Here is a 22,335-nt window from a genome sequence, read left to right as displayed (position 1 = left end):
GTACAGAATTCATGTAAGAAAAATGAACTTTCCACTTATGTTTTCTCCTACCCATTCAGCTCTTCCCTACTGCTCTCAAACAAGATCATCCTATCTGTACTAACTGCTAGAATGTGACCACAGGATGAATAGTACAAGCTCCTCATTCACTGACTCCAATCTTATATTTTAAGACTGCTATGAAGTTTAACTCAATTAGGGAAATTCCTTAATTCATTCTAGATCTGAATATATCCAAGAGCTCTACAATAAGGCTGTAAGAGCTCTGCTATTATAATCAATGGAAATAATTTACCAATGCAGTATTTATTAGGAAAAAAAAAAAGACATAAAAGGGAAAGAAAGCCTCACAATACAAAGCTCTATAAACAAGGTACAATATAATAAAAGCATGTAAGGAGTTCTTTTACATGGCTTGAATATTGAAGAACTCTAAGGGGAAACATGCAAAAATAACTTAGGATAATCTTAACTTTACAAGTATTACAATGTTTTAAAAAATGCTTAAAAAAAGGTTTTCCCCACCATTGGTAGCAGGTTTAATTCTGTACCCACTCTCTCAATAAGAATCTGTCCCCAAATTTTATTCTATATTACTATTTCAATACAAATTTTTAAAAAGTATATAGATATGGTATCAACATGAAAGAAGTATTTCTTTCTAAATTCTTTTCACAAAGAGTTGTTTCATGATCTGAGCTTAGGTAATTCTTTATCTTATGTCGAAATGAAGTCTCTATGCTGTAGGATCTCTAATTTTAAATTTGTGAATTAAGCTTCATGTTTCCTAAATCCTACAGCTCTTACCTTAGATCACCAAATTTAACAGATGGCCACTTTTTTCAGTCACCTTTTGCCTAACTTATATAATGAAATGGAATGAGCAACCTGATTTCAGTTATGCTTCTCATATATTATTAAGCATAATTGTGATTGATGAAGGCATTGTATAAAGCACAAAAGAACACACAAATTATAGGCGCGCAATTTGCATCTGGGGACACAGTATTCTGGAACATAAAACCCCCTACTAAGGCCTTATTTAGAGATGCTTATCACAGGCCTAATTTCAATGAGGGATCCTCTAAGTGCTAATAAATTGAAGGTGTAACTTTCCAGGAGTTGCATTAACAGGCAAAAGAAAAGGCCAAAATGCCCTTTGAAAACCAAAAAAATTGGATCACTAAAAGTGGAAGTTTAGATACTCACAGCTGTTAGAAGAAAGTGAGTAGAATCCTAATCAGTTCCATTCAAATCCATAAATGTTCAGTTAACCATCTCTCCTTGTGAAGTAAAACTAATGTAATAATGTAAAATAATAACTGATATACTAAAACAAAAATATCCAAGTATAGATTGAACCCCTCTCCCCCACACCTACTGGTCACTCAGTTTTAAACTCAAGTTTGTTCTATCAGAAAGAAGTCGCTTAAGGATAGTTAACCTCAACGAAATACTCAGCATACTAGTACAAACATCCAAAACTGTATTTCAAAAGAGGAAAAATGAAGTGAGGAAAAGTTAACAAGCTACTTAAGACGTTACTACATTATTTATTAGGGCAACAAATTATCTACACTAATTTTATTGACAAGGCAATAATTACTAATGCATAAAAATATTAATTATGTAGCAATATTTTTCACATTAACCAAACATACTTGAAAATTCTTTCTCAGTCAGGCTGCCAAAGCTAACTTTAAAACTGACCCTAAACATGAAACAATTCACCAATTGGACTAAGAAGGGAGGAGAAAAAAAAAATACTGGATCAGGGAAATGTGACTGAATTAACAAAAAATAACTTTAATAAGCTGTCCGTCAAAAAACTGCAAAGAAGTTCCAAGGCTAAAAGAGGCTGGTATTTTCTAAAGGAATGTATTAATAAATCAGTTGTTTCACTATGCATGGCTGGGATTTTCGAATCTGCTACACTTGGATAAAGGTATGAGCCTGTAGAGAGAAATTTTAGAAAGCAAATAGAGAGGAGTATACCATCCTTTAAGTAACAATAGTTTGCTGAATAATAAAAAAAAGGGAAAAAAAAGTTTAGCAATCTGCCGCTCTCTGCCCCCCCCAACACGCACACCCAAAAAACTGGAGTATTTGGGAAATTAGAGAAGTAATAATATTCTAGCACAGCATACACACGCACAAAAGAAAAGATTACTGTAACAAAGCGATCACTCTACATTAAAATATAGGCAATATTTTCTTCATAAGTGTAAAATGTGCTATAACTCTCTAAAATGCCTTTTAATACAAAAGGAATGACCACTTGAACGGCACTCTACATTTTAGTAAACTACACTACAGATCAGTGATAACTCCTTGAAAAGCAAACACACCCCTTTATAACTCTATTACCTTCTCGCCTTAAGATACTGTCACAGAATGAATCTATAAAACAATTTTCCTGGATGCTTCCCTTCCTCCCTCTCTGTGGAGACAAATATATTTTTCAAGTTCACATAAATTGAAACCCCGCACCAATAACTCAAGACTTTGAAATCTACTTAATTTTCAAAGTTCTAGTAAGATGTGTTCAGGTTGGAAACGAAAAACTACCTTATAAGGGTATAAAAGACTGAAAGCAGGAAGCGGCTTTGACAAAACTAAGGAAGTTGCAGCGCGCTTGCTCACTGGGGGACTTTTTTGAGGCTAGAGAAGTAACACATGACATCTTTCTCTCAAATTAAAATGTGACTTAGTTGACCGGTAGGAACCCAGTGGGAGATGGAAAAGACCAGGAGTCGAAAAGGAAGAGGAGGTGGGTGGTCAAATGAAAGCCCCGATCTAGGTTCCCATTTTCAGAGTCCGATTCTTCCCTTTCCCCACCCACAGCCCGGGGAAGAGTGTAGTCACAGCAATCTCTTGCAAAACCCAGAAGGAGCGCTTCTCTTTTCTCGCTCCTCTGCCGGGCCAGTCCCCGGGCTCCATTCCCCTCAGTCTCCAAACCCACGGGCAGACAGGGGTACTTAAGGGAATGGAGAGCCCGGTGCGCCTAGCTCGGGGACCACCCCCACGCGACCGCAGGCCCGGGGCAGGCGACGGTCCCCGCAGCTCCTCCGGCAGCGGTGCCCACCGCTCTGGGGGAAGGGCTGGGAGGGGTCCGCGTAGGAAGCTGCTCCCGGGAACCGGGCATGGGCGAGGGTTTCCTTGGTCCCGCGCCCGGCTCCCAAAGGATGAATCGAGGGGGACGAGGGAGGCCCTGGCTCCCGGCCCCACCCCTCGCCACCCGGCGGGGCTGGGACTGACACAGCCCGCGGCAGCACCTCGCCGCACCATTCATTTCCCAGCCTCGTCCCTACCCCGCCATTTTCCTGCCTCCGCCTCAGTTTCCCCACCCCCGCCCATCAGTCCCCTTACCCTGTGCCACAGTCCACCACACAGGCCGGCAGCCGTCCCGCCATCTTCCTCCTCGCCTGCTGCTGCTGCTGCCCCCGTCTGCTCCGTGCCGGTTGGGGCCAGGGATGGGCGGCGGGAGGTAGAAGCTATCTGACCATCCACGGCCGGGTCGCCCTCTCCGTCTGGGGGGGAGCCGGGAAGCCGAAGGCAGTAGCGAGAGAGCAGCAGGCTCGGTCAGCGGCTACCACTTCCGCAACCCAGGCAGGCAGGCAGGCAGGCAATCCCCGCCCTGCCCTGCCGCGGCCTCCTCCCCCTCTTTCTTCCCTCCTCCTCACTCCTGCCCCCACCCTACAACTTCTTCCCCTCACACCGCCTTTCCCCGGGAAGCCAAGATGGCCGCCGGCGCCGACGCCCCGGCCAGGCCAGGCCCAGGCCGCGAGCGCACCCCCTTCCGGCTCCGAGCGGGCGGGGCGAGAGGGCATGCGCAGTGAGGTGCGCCGCGGGCCGCCGCTCCCATCCTGACAGTGAGGAAGTCCATTTCGGGTGTTCCTGCAGGTAGGGGTGGAGGAGTCTGTCAGCGCCTGCAATTCTCCTTCTGAAGCTGGAAGGGGCTTTTAGTTTCAATTACTTCTGTGCTGGGTCGAGGAAGGAATGGAACCACACCCCTCAGCCACGAATACCTCCTCCAGTGCCCGAAGGAAAACGGCGTAATTGAAAACGTTGTCAGCGGCACACGTCCATTTTTAACTTGAGTGGCTTCTTTTCTGGGTGGAAGAGAGCGGTATCAGACCAGGGGTGAGCAGTTGAAGGAGGAATGAACAAAAGGCTTGCGCCACGGCTGCTCTGGCTTTGTGCGGTTTTTTTGTTGGTTTTTTTTTTTTTTTTTTTCAGTTGCATTTGTGCATTGTTACAACACGGTTTAGACTGTAGGCCCTCCGGAGGGCAGGCTTGTGCCCACGAGAAAGGTAAACCTCCCGGGAATATAATCTACGTAATACACTGTACACAAATAAGCCGCGGACGGTTTTGGATGATGACAGGAGATTTCCCTCTGGAGTAGTTTAAGATTCTAATGTTCCACTTACAGGATTAGACCAAGGATTAAGGACCAAGAAATATAATTAAAAAAAAAAAAAAGATTAAAACCTGGAAAGCCTAGAACAACTTCTCAAAGTGTGCTTCACAATTACTTGGAACACTTGTTAAAGCACAGCATGCTGGGCTGCATCCCCTGAAGTTCTCTGATTAGGTTGTCTGGAGCCTGGTAATTTGCATTTCTACCAAGTTCCCAAGTGATGGTCTGGACCTCCCCCACCCACCAAACTAGAAAGTTAATAGCTTTCTTCTTCATTAGGCTTATCTTTTGATAAAGCGTGTAGATTTACTTATCTGCAACTGAAACAGAAATCCTTTTCCTAAGGATGTCTTATTATTCCAGAAGATCACATAGCAATGGTTAGACCAAACTGGGGGATGAAATACAGGTTTTTCATTCGTTTGGTACATAAGAATTGCTCACCCACTCTCTTATGACAGAGATATGCTCACCCTGAATATCCAGTAGGCACAAAAAAAGGTAAGGTCTCTGTTGTAGAGTTTACAGTTAAGTGAGAAAACATACAAATTGCATTAAGAGCAGTAGAAATCACAAAATTGGGCTACAAGAAATGAGGAGTGGGAGAATGGAAAGGAGGTAAAAGGCAGGGCACTGAAAAGCTAAGGGCTGTAGGATGGTAGGCGATCTGGGAAAGGGTGAGAAAGAAGGAAACCTCCAGGAAGTGGGAATAGCAAGAGTCAAGGCCCTGAGACCAGAAGGAGCTTGGCTTCTTCTACAAGTTGAAGAAAGATGCAAGTGGCCAAAGTGAAATGAGCCATGGCAGATGAAATGGGAAGTGAATCCTGAGAGATAAGGAAGAATCAAACAATGCAAAGATTCGTAGATTTCTCTAAGCGTCTTAAAAGTTTAGCCTACAAGCAACTTGGAAGCCATCAGAGACTTAAGCAATGAAATGTTGTGGCAGCTTTTTGTTTTGTTCTATTTTTCCCTACATGTAGAAGATGCTGTATGAGGATTCTTTGCTGCCTTTTCCGCCATCAGGTATTTAAGATCATTTGGGAGAGCAGGTGCTTGAAGATTAGCTCCGACAGAAGAGGGAGATGTGGATTGGTTGGAGTAGAGTAAAGGGTTTCCTGCATCACAGGTAAGTCAGACTAAATGGGTCATACCAAAGGGGTCCCACGGACGGAGGTGAGGAACTTAAACTCAGAGGAATTCTCATGCTTAGGAAAGCCCACGGTGGTACATCTTCAATATGGCTGCCCAAATGCTGGGCTTAGGTGGTGTCCTGGAAGTGATTACGTCAGTGTTCAGAAACCGCAATGCTCCCATAGTCCAAGCAGGTGACCTTGTGAGTGAAGAGGGCTGTGAGGAGGATTTGGCAAAGTGAAGAGCCCATAGAAGAAAGTAGAAGATTGTTGCTATGAAGGAATGCAGGCCCATTGTTGCCAAAGCTTCCCTTTTTTCAAGAAAAGTTGGAAATCTGTATTTTTATGTGGTGGCAACTAATTATTTGAAGGCTATATCTGACCGGTGGACTGCTGATTTTTCAACGTTTGATTTGAAAGGCTGTTTAATGTTTACTTGCCTGTTATATTCAAATATCATGTCACTGCTCAGTACTGGATCTCATTTCATAGGCTTGAGGAAACCTGCCACAGTCTCTCTCACACAGTCAAGCATGTCCTTTGTCTTAGAGACTCTGTTAGAAGCATTTTAGAGCTTCCAACACTTGTGAGAAGTGTCATTTGTGTAGGTTCCTCATAATTTGTCTACCCAAATGCTTTGCTTGCTTAAGACCCTTTCTACTTCCTGCTTTCTACACGCCACATCGGTCAACCTCAACACGCTGTGGTGGCTGAGCCTTCCTCAGCTGTGCAGAGCCTTCGGATGCACATCCGGCCAAAGTGTTTCTGACCACCCTGTTTGCATATGCACCCTCCTTCCTGCTCACCCTTCTCCAAATACAGAGAAGCAGAGGATGTCAGAGCTAGGAGGCCTCTTGGAAATGATCTCGTTAGATGTGAAGAGCACAGTGGTGGTTTGGTGGGGTTTGTTTGTCCTATGTCCTTTACTCCCTAAAAGCACCCTGATTTTCCTTTTAGTTCTGGTCAACCAAGTCCTTGTTTTTTGTCCATTTCCAAGCTCCATTCCCAACCTTTCAAGCATTTGTGAATCTTGCAGTATCCTTCCAATTAATTCCCCTTTGCCTAAGTTAGTGGTACTCAGATTCTATTACTTGCATCAAATTTAAAAGTGATACAGAAGCAGAGAGTTTAAGTGATTTTTCCCAATATCTTAGAGAAACTAAGGAACAGAGTCCAGATTAAAATGAAGTTCTGACCCCTTCTCAGGGCTCTTTAATTGTAATGCCACAAGCATTGTCTAATTTTGACTGATATGCTGGTTACCAGTTAACATGAGATCTTCTAGGTCATTCTTGTGCTTTAATGTAAATTTAGCAAATGTCTCTGAATCTTAAAATGTCCAAGAAATTCATGTCACTCGATCTCCATTATTTTAAAGGGGGAAACTTTTTTTTTTCTAAAAATCAACTTAGGCATTCGCTACAGGGGTGACTGTTTGCAAACTGGCAGACCATTCAAATCCACAGAGAGCATTGATTAAGGCAGGTAGATAAATAGTCCATGTCCATGCAGCCTAGTGGTCAGAGGGGATGATAGCTGTGAATTGTGGCTTCCCCCTTCTCAAGTTGTGTGATCTTAAACTACTAACTTGTGTATAAAGAGATCACTGAGCTTGGAGTCAAGAGAATTGAGTATGAGCTCTTTAATCCTTTTCTTCATCTATAAAATTGGCAGAAATACCTAAAGCTGGAATTTTTTAAAAGCATGTTATAAATTATAAAATGACTTTGTGAACAGATAAGAGCAGTATGGTTGAATTATAATGTAATGACTCTTTGGAGTTCCCGTCGTGGCGCAGTGGTTAACGAATCCGACTAGGAACCATGAGATTGCAGGTTCAATCCCTGGCCTTGTTCAGTGGGTTAAAGATCCGGCATTGCCGTGAGCTGTGGTGTAGGTTGCAGACGCGGCTCGGATCCTGTGTTGCTGTGGCTCAGGAGTAGGCCGGCGGCTACAAGTCAGATTAGACCCCTAGCCTGGGAACCTCCATATGCCGCGGGAGCGGCCCTAGAAAAGGCAAAAAGACCAAAAAATAAAAAAAAATAAATAAATAAAGTAATGAGTCTTTTATTTATTACTTATACAAACCTAAACACCCAAAAATTTGTCCTCCTTTTCACAGAATTTCTTCGGGCCTGTGTGCTTACCCTTTTAATACTGTCATTGCACAAAATATTTTTGGAAGGTTTCCTTAAGACTTGCCCTCAGAGCCTGTTGTACATTCCTTTAAATATTTTTATTGGTGACAAATCTTGGCCTTTTGTGAGTAGATTTGCTTTTTAGAATTAGCTAAAAGTCATTTTTCAAAGCCAAGTCAAATGAATAAAATGACCAGTCAACTAGGGCTATGGTTTTTATCAAGTTTTGTGTGACTCTAAAATAATAAAACCGGTTTTTAAGGTCTGTTTGGTTTTTTTTTTTTTTTTTTTTTTTTTTTTTTTAGGGCCACACCTGCAGCATATGGTGGTTCCCAGGCTATGGGTCAAATCAGAGCTGCAGCTGCTGGCCTACACCACAGCAACACCAGGTCTGAGCCACATCTGCAACCTACACACAGCTCATTGCAATGCCAGATCCTTAAGCCACTGAGCAAGGCTAGGGATTGAACTTGAGTCCTCATGGATGCTAGTCAGATTCATTTCCACAAAGCCAGGATGGGAATTCCTTTAAGGTGATTTAAAAACTGCTTCTTACCATGTTTCTAAAAAAGTTCTAGAAAGATTTCACCAAATGGTCACATCCCTGGGATAAAAATATTACACTCATTCTATATTTAATTTCCATTGAACATATATTTCATATAGTGATGATGTCTGTACAGTTTAAAATGAGGCTAGATTCTGTGGGATATCACCCTCTTACCCTCCACTGCCTCCAAATTATGAATAGTTTATTTAAAATATAACTCTCAGTTTAAAAGAAAATAAAAATTAGACCCCCCTCACACACATAACATGTTACATATAAAAACAAAGTCCAGGGAGTTCCCCTTGTAGCCCAACTGGCTAAGAACCCAAGATGGTATCCGTGAGGATGTGGGTTCAATCCCTGGCCTCGCTCAATGGGTTAAGGATCCCATGTTGCCTTAAGCTGCAGTGTAGGTTACAGATGTGCCCCAGATCTGGTGTTGCCATGGTTGCTGCCTAGGCCGGCAGCTGTAGCTCCCATTCCTAGCCTGGGAACAAAAAAAAAAAGAATCCAATTGTAGCAGTTCTGTTTGCTGCAGAGGCATGGGTTGGATACCCAGCCAGATAGAGTGGGCTTAAAGAATCCAGTATTGCAGTTGCAGCTTGGATTCAGTCCCTGTCCTGGGAACTTCCATATACTATGGGTGAGGCCATTAAAGAAAAATAATAATAAAAAACGTTTTTAAATAAAAACAAAGTCCAGATGGACTACAAATCCTTATAGTAAAATAAAATCCATACTCCTTATTGGTCTGCTGAGCCCACTTTCTGATACCTGCCTCTCTCTCCAACTTGCTTCTTCCTTTCTCAGAGGCATTAGCCATGTCAGCCTTCCTACTCTTCACACACACCGAGGCCATTCCCACCTGCATCTTCTTCCTGGACTTCTTTAATCAGTAGTTATTCCTGAATCAGTTTAAATCCCATCTCCTCAGAGAAGTTCTTCCTGACCATTCAGTCTGAAATAGGCTGTCTCACTCTACCACGTCACCATGTTTTAATTCTCTGGTGAAATGCCTCACTTATTTATTGGTTTATTTGATTATTGTTTGTCTTTTCCAACTGGAAAACATTTACACTAGAATTTGAAGAGGACCTGACACATAATAAGTGCTCAACAAATATTAGTTGAATGAATGAGTCAAATAATAAAAATAAATCTATAAGGACATTAGAAAATTAGAAGAAAATTTAGGAAATTATTTGTGTTACCTCAAGGTTGGAGAGGCTTTCTTACATAAAAGAAGAAACCCATAGTCATTCATTGGAAAGATTTGGTTACATAAATTTCCAATGACTAAATTTTTTAAAGAAATTATAGATTAGAAGAAAATATTTAATCACATATGACAAAAATTAACATCTCTAATAGTAAAAAATGATAAGAAAAAGGCAAATTATCCAACAGAAATATTGGCATTGGCGTTCTGTTGCGGCTCAGTGGTTAACGAATCCAACTAAGAAACATGAAGTTGCCAGTTCGATCCCTGGCCTTGCTCAGTGGATTAAGGATCTGGCGTTGCCGTGAGCAGTGGTGTAGTTGGAAGATGCGGCTCGGATCCTGTGTTGCTGTGGCTCTCGTGCATGCCGGTGGCTACAGCTCCGATTCGACCCCTAGCCTGAGAACCTCCATATGCCACGGGAGCTGCCCAAGAAATGGCAAAAAGACAAAAAAAAAAGAAAAAGAAAAAAAAGAAGTATTGGCATAGGGAGTTAATACAAATTCCCTAGAGAAGAAATTTAATTGGACAATTAACATAAGAAAACAATCTTTTCATTGCTGGTAGTAAGGAAACTACTAGTTAAACAATGCTAAGTTTCTTTTCACCCATGATTCAAAACATTTAAAAGGAGAAAAAAGTATTCAGTGCTGATGCCCATGTAAAAGAATGGACATACACTAAGCACTCTTCCTGAGAATGAATTGCCACAACCTCCTACAAAGTTAACCATCACTATCTATTAAAACTTAAAGTTTGCTTGCTTAGTCTTAGGAATCCCATTTGGTGAATTCTAAAAAAAATTAGTACTGATGTTGGGAGTTTACTTGTTGCTCACTGGGTTATGAATTTGGTGTTTTTACTGGGCGGCTTGGGTCACTGCTGTCATGTAGGTTTGATCCCTGGCCTGGGAACTTCCACATGCCCAGGGCATGGCCAAAAAATAAAAAATAAAAAAATAAATACTGATGCTGGAGGGAAAGAAGATTATGGGAGTTCCCGATGTGGTTCAATAGAATCGGTGGCGTTTGGGGAGTGCTGGGATGCAGGTTTGATCCTGGCCTGGCACAGTGTGTTAAGGATCTGGCGTTGCCACAGCTGCAGCCTTAGGTCACAACTGTGGCTCACATCTGATCCCTGGCCCAAGAACTCCAGATGCTGTGGGGTGGCCAAAAAAGTAAAAGAAAAAAAAAGAACAAGAAGATTATGATCATGAAGAATTATTTACAAATTTGAAGATTTAGAAATATAGCCTTCATTTCCAGTACTTCTGTGACCATTTTAAATATGGGGTTCTTTTTAACTTAGAAAGTTAAGGAGCCTAGATCTTGAGGAGCTCCTGAAGTTTCTTCCATATGTCTGAATGAACCTGCAGGGGTATGGAGCAGAGACCGGTATTCATATCCTCTCCTTAATCACAGTAGCTGGATTTTCTTCTGGTGTCTATGTGCCCAGCCGAAGGACAGTATTTCTCCATTTCCTGTTCAGCTAGGTGTGGCTGTGTGATAAAGTTATGGCCAGTGAGATATAAGTGGAAGTAGTTGGGTGGAACTTCTAGAACATATCTTTAAAGAAGACTGACTCAGGAAAAGTACCATTTTGTCATTTGCTCTCCACTTTTTTTAAACTTCTTGAAATAGATCAAGTGACTAGAGCTTTTAGCTCTTAGAGATGACTAACTGACCCTGAGACCAGAAGCCAGGTCCCAGGGAAGGTGGAGCAGAAAAATAGGAGGAGCTCAGGTCCTTTATGCTGTATAAACTATGGACCACACACTTCCAGACTTATCTTGCATAGAAGAAAAAGAAACCCTTAAAGTTTAAGCCACCGTAATTTGACATTTTTGGTCCATGGAGCTGAATCTAATTCTAATTGCTAATACCATGACATAATGTTAATTACAAAAAGCAAGTTGCTAAGTAATATCAGGAGGATATATATAACTCAAATGCTTAAGCTGGTAATGTAAACAGGTGGATTAGAGAAGCTACGAATAATAGGGAATGGAAAGGACCATGTTACACTGGAAAGCCTGTGAGCATCAATAATATTATTACCCAGTAGACATGTGGATCAGACTGTTCAAGTTAAATTTCCCTTATGTTTTGCCAACAAAATATTTTCTCCCACTGTGGGCCGCCAGTTTGTGACCTTTGATTTGTAGTGTGCTCTAATATTTGGAAAACTACAGAGAGAAAAAAAAAAAAGTAAGGCAGGGAGAAAAAAAGGAAGGGTGGGCCCCATATACATATATGTATATTTATATGCAGTATAAACATAGAAACTGTATGGAAGTTTGCACAGGAAGCAATGGAGACCTAAAAGAGATGAGATTGAGGGGAAGAAATTAACTTTTCATTATAACTTTTGTTATAACTGTATTTTCTGTCTCGTCACAATGAATATACATTAATTTTGTAATTTTAAAAAAATCGAATAAGGTAGGAGGAAAATCCTGAGAACTTACCAGACTGGAAATCCAGTGCAAATGTCACAACATAGTCATAGAAAACTTTTAGGATAATTCAGTCTGAGCAAGTTCAATGTGTCTTAGGGGCAGGTCATTAAATATTAACACCTAAAGCTAGAAAATACAAATTTGAGAAAGAAAACAAATACATTGTAGGTTGCAGTGACTTTTGTTAAATGCAGATGAACAGAAAGTCATATAAACATACGTACCAATTGGAGAAAAAATGGAGGGAAAAATGTTTCAGGAAATGGAAACAATTTTTAAATAAAATTTAAAAAGAAGTGAATTCTGAGCTCTTTGAAGTTACCATGTGACCCAATATATAAATTTCATTTAGTTTAACATATATTGGTTTTTATTGTTTATTCATTTATTTGTCTTTTTAGGGCCCCATCTGCAGCATATGGAAGATCCCAGGCTAGGGAGCGAATCAGAGCTAAGCTGCTAGCCTACACCACATCTCACGGCAACGCCAGATTGTTAACCCACTGAGCAAGGCCAGGGATCTAACCCGAGTCCTCATGGATACTAGTCAGGTTCATTACCACTGAGCCAGGACTGGAACTCCCTATGTTCTTATTAAAACCAGTTCTAGTTCTAGGGCAGCTCAGCTTTTCAAATATTCACTGCTTTTTTTTTCTACTTTTGTCTCAGGCACTGCTATCTCTTCCAAACACATATCTGAGGAATGTTTAGGCTTCTCATCTCAATCAAAAACTGCAACTATGTCTAAATACTCATGTCGCAACAGTAGAAAGGGTGGGGGAAAAACTGTAACTGCAATGTATACATCTAAGGATGACCTGACCCCCTTGCTGTACAGTGGGAAAAAAAAAAAAAAACTGCATTTGTTGAGAAGAAATTCCAATTTGATGAGAAGAAACTGAATTGTGAATATATTTTTCTTCTGACACTTCTATTTTCATTCTTTGATAAATTTAATGACCTATGACAGTTCTCATGTTTCTGGAACTTGCCTCCCAATTAGAGAAGAAGCCAATGATGACTATATTATAAATAATAAGTTGTTTAGCTGTTTGGGGTTTATCCAAAATGAAGTTTATCAAACTTTCTCCTTCTGTTTTCTCCATCCTCCACCCAGCCCCCGACATATACTATATGCCATAGCAGCATATATGGTTGGGGAGTTATAATCCTTAAATAGCAGTCAGTTGCTCTAACACTGTGTCAAGTATTTTTTCCACAAAATAATAATTTTATGGAAGGGTCTTAGTATACCTCCCCCGTCTAGCAAATGAGGAAACTGGAGTACAGAAAGTTAAGTGACTTATTTAAGATCTCACAACAGTAGTTCCCATCCATTGTGGCTCAGCGGGTTCAGAACCCAACTGAGGTGGGTTTGATCCCTGGCCTTCCTCAGTGGGTTAAGGATCTGGCATTGCCAAATGGTACAGCATAGGTCACTGATGCAGCTCAGATCTGGTATTGCCATGGCTGTGGTGTAGGCCTGCATCTGCAGCTCCAATTTGACCCCTAGCCCTGGAACTTCCATATGCTGCATTGGGGCCGTGAAAAGGAAAAAGAAAAAAATCCACACAATTCTATTATAATATAGCAAATTCAGTGATGCTATAAAATCAGACATAATGTGTTATGGTCAAGAGTAGTAAATGAGAGAAACCAAGCTCAATCCAGCTTAAGAATAAAAAGGAAGTTTTTTCTTTACACAGTGAGTGGATCTCAAATAAGTATAAATCCCAAGGGATAGACTGGGTCCAGGCACAGCTGGATGCAAAGTTTCAAAAATATCACAATTTGCCTCTTTCTCTTTTGGCTTTTCTGGTCACTGTGTTGGCTTCATCCTTAGGCAGAATTACTCGTGTAATAACAAAAGTGGCTTGTGTCCTAACAGTTTATCAACCCCAGTGCAAGAGAGTACATCTTTCTTGGTGGTCCCAATAAAGGAACTGGGACTAACCTGGATCAGGTATCTTCCCAGAGCACTTTGCTGTGACTCCACTTAGCCAAGCCTGGTCACATGCCCCCTTTTCCCAACCAGTCTTACCAAAAACCGCACATGGACAGAAAGTGGAGGAGGAGGAGGAATCACAAAGGGAAAAATAAGTGTTTATTACCCAAAGAGAGGTAATGAATGTAAGGCAAGCAAAAGCAAATGAAGTCCATTAAATATTCCATTTGTATTTACCTTGACTTATAAACTGATACAACTAAGTGTTAATTTCCTGCTTAGTGGTTGGGGGTTCATGATATGTTCATTAAAACAAAAATTCTACCAGCACTAAAAGCAGAAAAAAAATAGAAATAACACTGAAAAATATTTTTGACTTGGCCAAAAAAAAAGCATTATATGTGTGTTTATATTGCCAGCCCACAAATGAACACAAAAGCAATTGAAAAATAAAAACATTGGACATATGCCAAAAAATACATTAATCTTAATGTTTAATGATTCCCTCAATCCTGCACGGGAAGAGCAGTCATTATATTTTTGCAGTAGCCTTTGTTATTTTGGTTTCCATTTCATCTCAAATGCTGATGAGCTTCTGCTAGCTTCACTTAACAGAGTTCGTTTGGAAGGTATATAATTATTAAGTTCATAAAGAGAAATGGTCTATTCACAGCCAATTTCTACCATGGTGTAAATAGAACTCTGCTTATTCATTTATCCATTCATTCATTTATTTATGTCATATTCCAGTTATGAATCAGGAACAAGACTGGACACTAGGTTAAAGAGATGAGATGAGTAATTTGCAGCCCCGCCTTTTGAAGAAGTCAAAGTACAGTAAGAGAAACAGACAAATGAAAATTAAAGTAAACCATGAACAGGGTTTTGCACATTGCTTTTAGAAGCAGAGGAAGACCCACAGTTCACTCAGCTGAAAGATCAGGGCAGGCTTTAAAAAAGACTTAGGAATTGGTTTCCAGAGTGGAAAAGGAGTGAAAGGCACTTCCGGAGAGAACAGCATGTGCAGTGACTCAGAGACTTAGAAAAACCCTGGGAGGTTTCAGAAGTGGGTTACAACCATGGCTGTGGCAGTGGGGTGTGTACCAGAGAACAGTCAATGTAAATGACTTTGTGTGATCAGTTTGGATTTCATCTTGCAGTTCCAAAACCCTGGTCCCACAGCTAGAACAAGGCTGAAAGGAAAAATACACATTCCCCAGGTACCACTTCCGAAAATTTTGGTATAAGAGAAATCTGTTGGGAAAAAGTTCCCTAACGAGCCACTGGGGCACATCCAAGTCTCAGAGCCATTGTGTGTTGACAGTGGGGATCTATAATCAGAGGGTACTGGGATGAGAATAACATGTTTTAGAAAGATAGTTCTTTGCCAGTAGCAAGTTGCAGTAGAGCAGGTCTAAACAGGAGATGGAGAGACCTGATAGGAGACCGTTGTGATAGAATACATTCAGAAATGGCAGTTACCTGCACTGTGGCAGAGGCAGATGTTCAGAGAAATGTTTTGAGAAATGTGATCGAGACCTCTAGATGATCTGTTTGATGTGGGAAGTGAAGCGTGTGTGGTGTGGGGGAAGCAGAGGGTGGAATTAAGTTTGTAAAGGGTACCCTTGAGAAGTGGGAGTGAGAGGTAAACAGGAGCGTGGCTGTGTGTACAGCAGTGTGATGTTAGCTCGTGGTGGGAGACCAGGCTGGAGCTTGCCATGGGCAGGAGGCCAAGGCTTGGGACTGGCCTCTCTAAGATCCAGAGGCTCAGATTTGCAAACCTTGAGGCTGAAAACTTGTAGATGACTCCTCACCTAGGACACCTCCTTTCTTTGTGCCATCTTGGCCCCTGCCAATAGTCACCTCTCCTAGCTTCTATAGTAGCCTCTCAAGCCTTCTTTCTAACATATAAGCCTCCTGAAGCCAGGAATTATGCGTGTTACATATTCTCAGAGCCTTGTGTCTGCACATATTTGATGTCTACCTTGCAGGGTATATGAATTTTATTAATTATCTAGCTATGTATAGCTACAGTGGCCTCATTATATCTGGAGCCTTTGGGCCTTATGTGTGCATGTGTTTGTGTGTTTATATAAACTTGTACTTCTGTAATTCTACATGCTTCCTTTATTATTTTCCCAAATGTACATTTTTATGATAAGAGTTTGCAAAATACATTCTTTCTTTCAAAGATTAATTACTGTGAGATGCTGTGTGATTAGTGAACCAGGCATCTCCTACAGATATTAATTTAGATTCCACCAAGAAGGGCTTGGTTAATAAAAAAAAATTGTTTTAAAAACATTCAATTTAATTAATTAAAGATAAGGATCAGTTTTCAACTTAGTTATCCAAATAAGCATTTGTGGATTCAGGGAGGTTTTTTATCTTTGTTTTTGTTTTTGTTGCTTTTCATTTTTGGCCTCTCTGCAGCATATGGAATTCCTCGGGCCAGGGATCAGGTCTAAGCTGCAATTGCAACCTACTCTGAAGCTGAGGCTAATGCTGAGTCCTTTAACCCACTGGTCTGTGCTGAGGATCAAGCCTGCATCCTGGCACTGCAGAGATGCTGCTGATCCCATTGCACCACAGCAAGAATTCTGAGATTATTTTTAAATACTATGGTCACTTTAAAATATCTACTTATCTTTTTCTCAATTTATTTCTTTTTCTCATGTTATGCTGTATAGAATAAATAAGAAAATCTTTACTCAAGCCCCAAAGAAGGCACTGCCATGAAAGATAAATAATATAAGGACAGAAAATGTAGGACTAACTATGTGGTTACATTACTTTCTATGTATAAGCTTTCATACTGTTTATTGATTGGATGATTCCTTTTTTGTTTATTCCTCATTATCTTTGGCTTCCTCACTGTAGGTAAGTGCCTTCTGAGTACTTAACAGGAAGATCCTCCTTAAGGAGTTTGAAATCAACAGAAAGCTACAACTTTTCTTAATAATCAACTCTCATGAGAAAGAGCAGTGATTAATATCAGTAATTTAAAATTAAAGTTTCCAATCAGATGTGGAAATTAACTTCAAATAATCAGAAAATGTAAATTAGCAAAGATACTGGCCCAAACTAAGAAAAGCCTGTTTTGATTATTTAGAATAGATTCCTGCATACAGATAAAGATTTGTTCCTGTTTAAGCCTTTTGACCCTTTGTGACTTCCCTGTATGTGTTGATGTTCCATCCCCTTGATATGGCCTAATCATTATGAAAATCTAGAACTTATTTCCAATGATCTCGAGCAGACTGTTCTATGCATCTCTACTTATAATTTTTTTTTGGTTTAGATAGAGCCTTTTTTTAAAAATTATAGTTGATTTACAATATTGTGCCAATTTCTGCTGTATAGCAGTGACACAGTCATATATGTTTATATATACACATTTCTTTTTTTTTTTTTTTTTTTTTTTGTCTTTTTGCCTTTTCTAGGGCTGCTCCCATGGCGTATGGAGCTTCACAGGCTAGGGGTCTAAATGGAGCTATAGCCGCCAGCCTACACCACAGCCACAGCAACGTGGGAGGGATCTGAGCCGCATCTGCAACCTACACAATAGCTCACAGCAACGCCAGATCCTTAACTGACTGAGCAAGGCCAGGGATCGAATCCGCAACCTCATGGTTCCTAGTCAGATTCGTTAACCACTGAGCCAAAACGGGAACTCCTATGCATTCCTTTTCTTATGCTGTCTTCTATCATGGTCTATCCCAAGAAATTGGATATAGTTCCCTGTGCTATACAATAGGACCTCATTGCTTATCCAACCTAATTGTAATAGTTTGCATCTTCTAACCCCAAACTCCCAGTCCATCCCACTCCCTCCCTCTACTCCCTTGGCAAACATAAGACTGTTCTCTGTGAGTCTGTTTCTGTTTTGTAGATAGGTTCATTTGTGCTTATTTTAGATTCTGCATATGTGATATCATATGGTATTTGAGTTTATCTTTCTGACTTGCTTTACTTAGTATGAGAATCTCTAATTGCATCCATCTTACTGCAAATGGCGTTATTTTGTTCTTTTTTATGGCTGAGTAGTATTCCACTGTGTATATGTACCAGATTTTCTTAATCCATTCATCTTTTGATAGACATTTAGATGGTTTCCATGTCTTGGCTATTGTGAATAGTGCTGTAATGAACATAGAGGTACATATATCTTTTTAGATTACAGTTTTGTCTGGATATATGCCCTCTACTTATAATTGATGAAGTGTATGTGCTAGTTCCCTCTATTGACACAACTCCTGTTTTTGACCCTGTGTTCTGTATGCAATAACCGTCATCCCTGACTGAATTTGCCCAACCTCTGGTTTTGGCTTCTCTGACCCACTTTGACCATTTGCTACCTAAAGCCCAACTTCACTAGAGCCTAATGTGCTGGCTCATTTGCCTACTAGCTCTCAAATCCATTTACTCCTTGCCGTTCTCTTGTTCTATCTGTGTGGAAAGAAGCTGATTCCTGCCAACTCCATTTCCTAGACTCACTTGCTCATGCCAAAAAGGAGCTAGGACAGGGAAAGATAAAAAGATAAATTAGGAACACTGGCAGAAGAAGAGGAGAAGCCAAGGAGTTTCTCCTCTGATTCAGAGAACTTCTCCCACAGTGACTGCTTCTCCTCTGTGATTCACATTCTAGGTCCAGCCAGGAACAGTGGCTCCAGGGCTTTGTTAACTCAACCCCTCTGCTGATCTCTCCAATCCTGGGGATGGATGGCAGAGGTTTTCTGCTGTTGCTCCTCACTGGTTGCTCCTCCTTCCCCAGTTTGGCTTTCCAGCCCACCCAACACTTTTGTCACCAGTTCCTCGTGTTGTATTCCCTCAGCTGAACTGCCTCACTTGGGCCCTGATTTTGGACTGGTCTCCAAAGGCAGGGCCTGGCAAGTTTTTAGGCAAAGAACCAAATGATTGTCATCATCACAGAAAAACTTGTGAAGGTATTTCAAGGCTCGCATCCCAGAACTCCCAGCAGAGTTATAAAATAATGAATGAATGGGCTGTTGGAAATATGTAATACAGTAGAAACACAGTCATTTAATTTTTTTAAAAGGGACTTTCATTTAGTTCTTCTCTTCATTCATTAGTCATCTCCCATCAGTAGGGAAGCCATAGGGAATGGAGCAGAGTGAACAAAGAATCCTGCCCATACTGAGTCCAAAATAGTTCCAAGCAGATTTGCCTACACAAAAGAAAAATGTAATCAGCACCCAGCATAGGTAACAGAATACATTTAACTCTGCTAACATTAAATAACATCTGCTCTCCCCACAGAAACTCTCTCCCTGCATTAATTTAATCTTTCCACAACACAAAAGCAGTCACACTTATTGCATAGAAGAGTCTAGCACAGTTGTTAGTGGCTGAGATGGTCACTCCTAGTTACCCATCCTTGAAGATAGATTTCAGAATCAAGAGTTTTGTACTCTGGGAAAGGTCACAGCTACAGTTTCAGGACCTTGGGTGAGATTCAGTTTATTATGTCTACCTTCTAAGTAAATTATTTTCCAGTTTTGTTGGAATAGAGCAGAAGTAGAAGTCACAAGGGGGACTAGTTTCATTCTTCAGCCAGTGATAGGCATGTGTTAGATTCCTAGCACCACTGTAATAGAGGACCAAAGGACTAGGGGGCTTATAACAGAAATGGTCTCCCAGAGTTCCCCTTGTGGCACAGTGGAAACGAACCTGACTAATAACTATAAGGCTGTGGGTTTGATCCCTGGCCTCACCAGTGGTTTAAGGATCTGGCATTCCTATGAGCTGTGGTGTAGATCACAGACTTAGCTCAGATCCCACATTGCTATAACTGTGGCATAGGCTGTCAGCTGTAGCTCCTATTGATTCCCTAGCCTGGGAATTTACATATGCTGAGGGTGCAGCCCTAAAAAGAAAAAAAGAAATGGTTTCCCAGTTCTGGAGACTAGAAGTCCGAGATCAAGGTACTGGCCAGTCTGCTTCCTGCTGAGACTGTGAGGGGAGGAGCCATTCCAGGCCCCTCTCCTAGTTTCCTGTGACTTGTTATTAATCTCTGTTCCTTGGTTTTCAGAAGCAGCATCTTCCTCACTGTCTTCATCTTCACAGTCAAACATTGACCATGTGGTGGTATTTAAGGTTGCATATGTATATAAAGAAAACTAAGCACTTCTTGTACATTTACTTTTATGGCCTGAAATGGTATCTGCTACTCGGAGGGAAAAGGAGATCTGGGTTAAAGTCAGGAGTCTCTCTTGCAGGCTGTGTGCACCACTGGGCAATGACTCAGCCTTTGTGAACCTTGAGTTCCTCATCATTAAAATGGGTATGTTAATATTAGATTTAACATATGAAACAACACTTTTGTAGGTCAAAAATTGTTGAGTATCAGCTATTTCATATGATTCAACTTAATACCTACTTCACAGATATAGGAAAAAACTAAATAAGATAATATTGTAGCACTGTCCCTGGTGTTTGGTAAATCATAAGTACATGATTTATTAAAATGTATATAAATAAAACCCTATGGCCTAATGGTCGTAGTACAACCTAAGCTTAAAATATCTGCCCTCTCTGCCATACAGAACATGAATTGCCTATCAGGAGTCTTCTTTTTTCCTTCCTTCTTTCTTTTCTCCTTCTTTCTTCTTCTTCTCAAAATTTAATTTTTATTCTCTTTCTTCTATTTCTTTTTAATGTTTTTTTTTTAAATAGCTAATATGCTTTCATGGTTCAAAACTCAAAAAGTGTGTAAAAGAAAACCTCTCCCATAGCATCACTGTCCTTTATCTGTCCAGAGTATTATGTCTTATCTATTTTCCTGATATTAAGCACATTCAAATGTGTATACTGTGTGAGTTCTAAAAATAGCTTTAAAATATCTGTATTTATATGAATATGATATATGCATATTTGTAGTCTAAGACTCTCAGTTTATGAACAAATAGCTGAGGCCCACAGAAATGCAGCCCCTTTGCCTGGAGTCATTCAGAATCAGTAAGACTTGCATATTAATTATACTTATCTGGCACTCTATGAGACCTCACATTACAAATATTCACTTTAAATGTAAATAATCTATTTTTTTAGGCAAATAAAATCTTATTTATTTATTTATTTATTTATTGGCAATGGAAGTCAGGTCAAAGTGCCTCATTATTCAAGCTTCGTATTTGTGAATTCTCCTACCTGCTAATGATTTACTTATCATCCCCAAATAGATATCCATGACATTTTCCTAGTCATTCCCAGATATGAGTAGAGGGACAAAAAAATTTGAGTTGCTGATTGTACACGTTCCCAGGTGAGGTCAAACAAGATGACACTTGGCCTTCTTATTTCAGGTCTCATGCTATGAACAAGAGTCCTTTTTGTGATCTATTTAATGCTACATGTTTCACATTTCTGTGCTTTTAATGGGTGATTTTTGCTATTTAAAATGGCCCCTGTGAGTTCCCATTGTGGCTCAGCAGTAACAAATCCAAATGGTATCTATGAGGACTTGGGTTCAGTCCCTGGCCCCACTCAATGGGTTAAGGATCAGGTATTGATATAAGCTGTGGTGTAGGTAGCAGATGCGGCTTGGATTCCATGTTACTGAGGCAGCTCCGACAGACCGCTAACATGGGAACTTCCATATGCCGCAGGAGTGGCCCTAAAAAAACCAAAAAAAATAAAAGCAATTTAAAAATGCCCCTCAAAGATAGTGCTGAAGTGATATCTACCACTCCTAAGAATAAGAGGGCTGTGATATGCCTTAAGGACAAAATACAGTGTTAGAGAAGCTTCTCTCAGGCATAAATTATAGTGTTGTGGGCTGTGAGTTCAATGTTAGTCAATGATATACACTGAATAATATGTCTTTAGGAGTTCTCTTATGGTGTGGTGGGTTAAGGATCCTGCATTGTCACTACAGTGGCTTGGGTTGCTGCTGTGGCATGAACCCCTGGCCCGGGAACTTCCACATGCCATGGATGTGAGCTTCTCCTCCCCGCCTCCAAAAGAAGAACACATTGAATAATGTGTCTTTAATCAGAAACACACATGACACAAGATTATGGGTTCAGTTGATAAAAATTTTGTGACCTGAGGCTCATAGGAACCTAACCCTGTATTTCCCCTAGGAATAGTGGTTCAGTATTCACTAATTCAGTGTTTGTAGCAACTTTATAGAGTATAACTACTACTAATAATGAGAATTGATGGTATTTTAGAGTACAACACATAGAAGTCAAGTTTTCCTCTCTTAGTGTCAGTCTGATTTAAGTGTTTCTTTAAAATTGTAGCTATTGGAGTTCCCATCGTGGCACAGTGGTTAACGAATCTGACTAGGAACCATGAGGTTGCGGGTTTGATCCCTGGCCTTGCTCAATCGGTTAAGGATCTGGCGTTGCTGTGAGCTGTGGTGTAGGTCACAGACGCAGCTCGGATCCCATGTTGCTGTGGCTCTGGTGTAGGCCAGCAGCTACAGCTTTGATTAGATCCCTAGCC

The 22,335-nt window shown here is 40.6% G+C and overlaps 1 protein-coding gene and 1 long non-coding RNA gene across 10 annotated transcripts in view; one reads left to right on the top strand and one right to left on the bottom strand.

Annotated features, from left to right (window-relative positions):
* The window catches only part of ACTR3 (actin related protein 3), a 61,139-nt gene extending 57,726 nt beyond the window's left edge, over window positions 1-3,413 (bottom strand). The window contains 1 exon segment of the mRNA NM_001134343.1: window positions 3,370-3,413. Coding sequence (NP_001127815.1) covers window positions 3,370-3,413 — 44 coding nt within the window.
* A 464-nt stretch (window positions 3,414-3,877) lies between these two features.
* LOC102159687 (uncharacterized) overlaps window positions 3,878-22,335 on the top strand; it is a 102,494-nt gene continuing 84,036 nt past the window's right edge. For 6 of the 9 annotated variants that reach the window (XR_014830605.1, XR_014830603.1, XR_014830607.1 and 3 more), the window contains exons 1-2: window positions 3,878-4,924; window positions 5,404-5,549. This is a non-coding gene — a long non-coding RNA (uncharacterized LOC102159687). The remainder of the gene's footprint in view (window positions 4,925-5,403; window positions 5,550-22,335) is intronic. The other 3 variants (XR_014830606.1, XR_014830602.1, XR_014830608.1) reach the window with 1 other exon arrangement.

The sequence above is a fragment of the Sus scrofa genome, chromosome 15, assembly GCF_054392235.1.
Source record: "Sus scrofa isolate SSC_HxYL_T2T_F1_AM1 chromosome 15, Sscrofa_HxYL_maternal_Yorkshire_Landrace_v2.0, whole genome shotgun sequence".
NCBI classification, from domain to species: domain Eukaryota; kingdom Metazoa; phylum Chordata; class Mammalia; order Artiodactyla; family Suidae; genus Sus; species Sus scrofa.
Note: the sequence above shows the minus strand (reverse complement) of the source record. Positions and strands in the feature narration are given on the sequence as shown.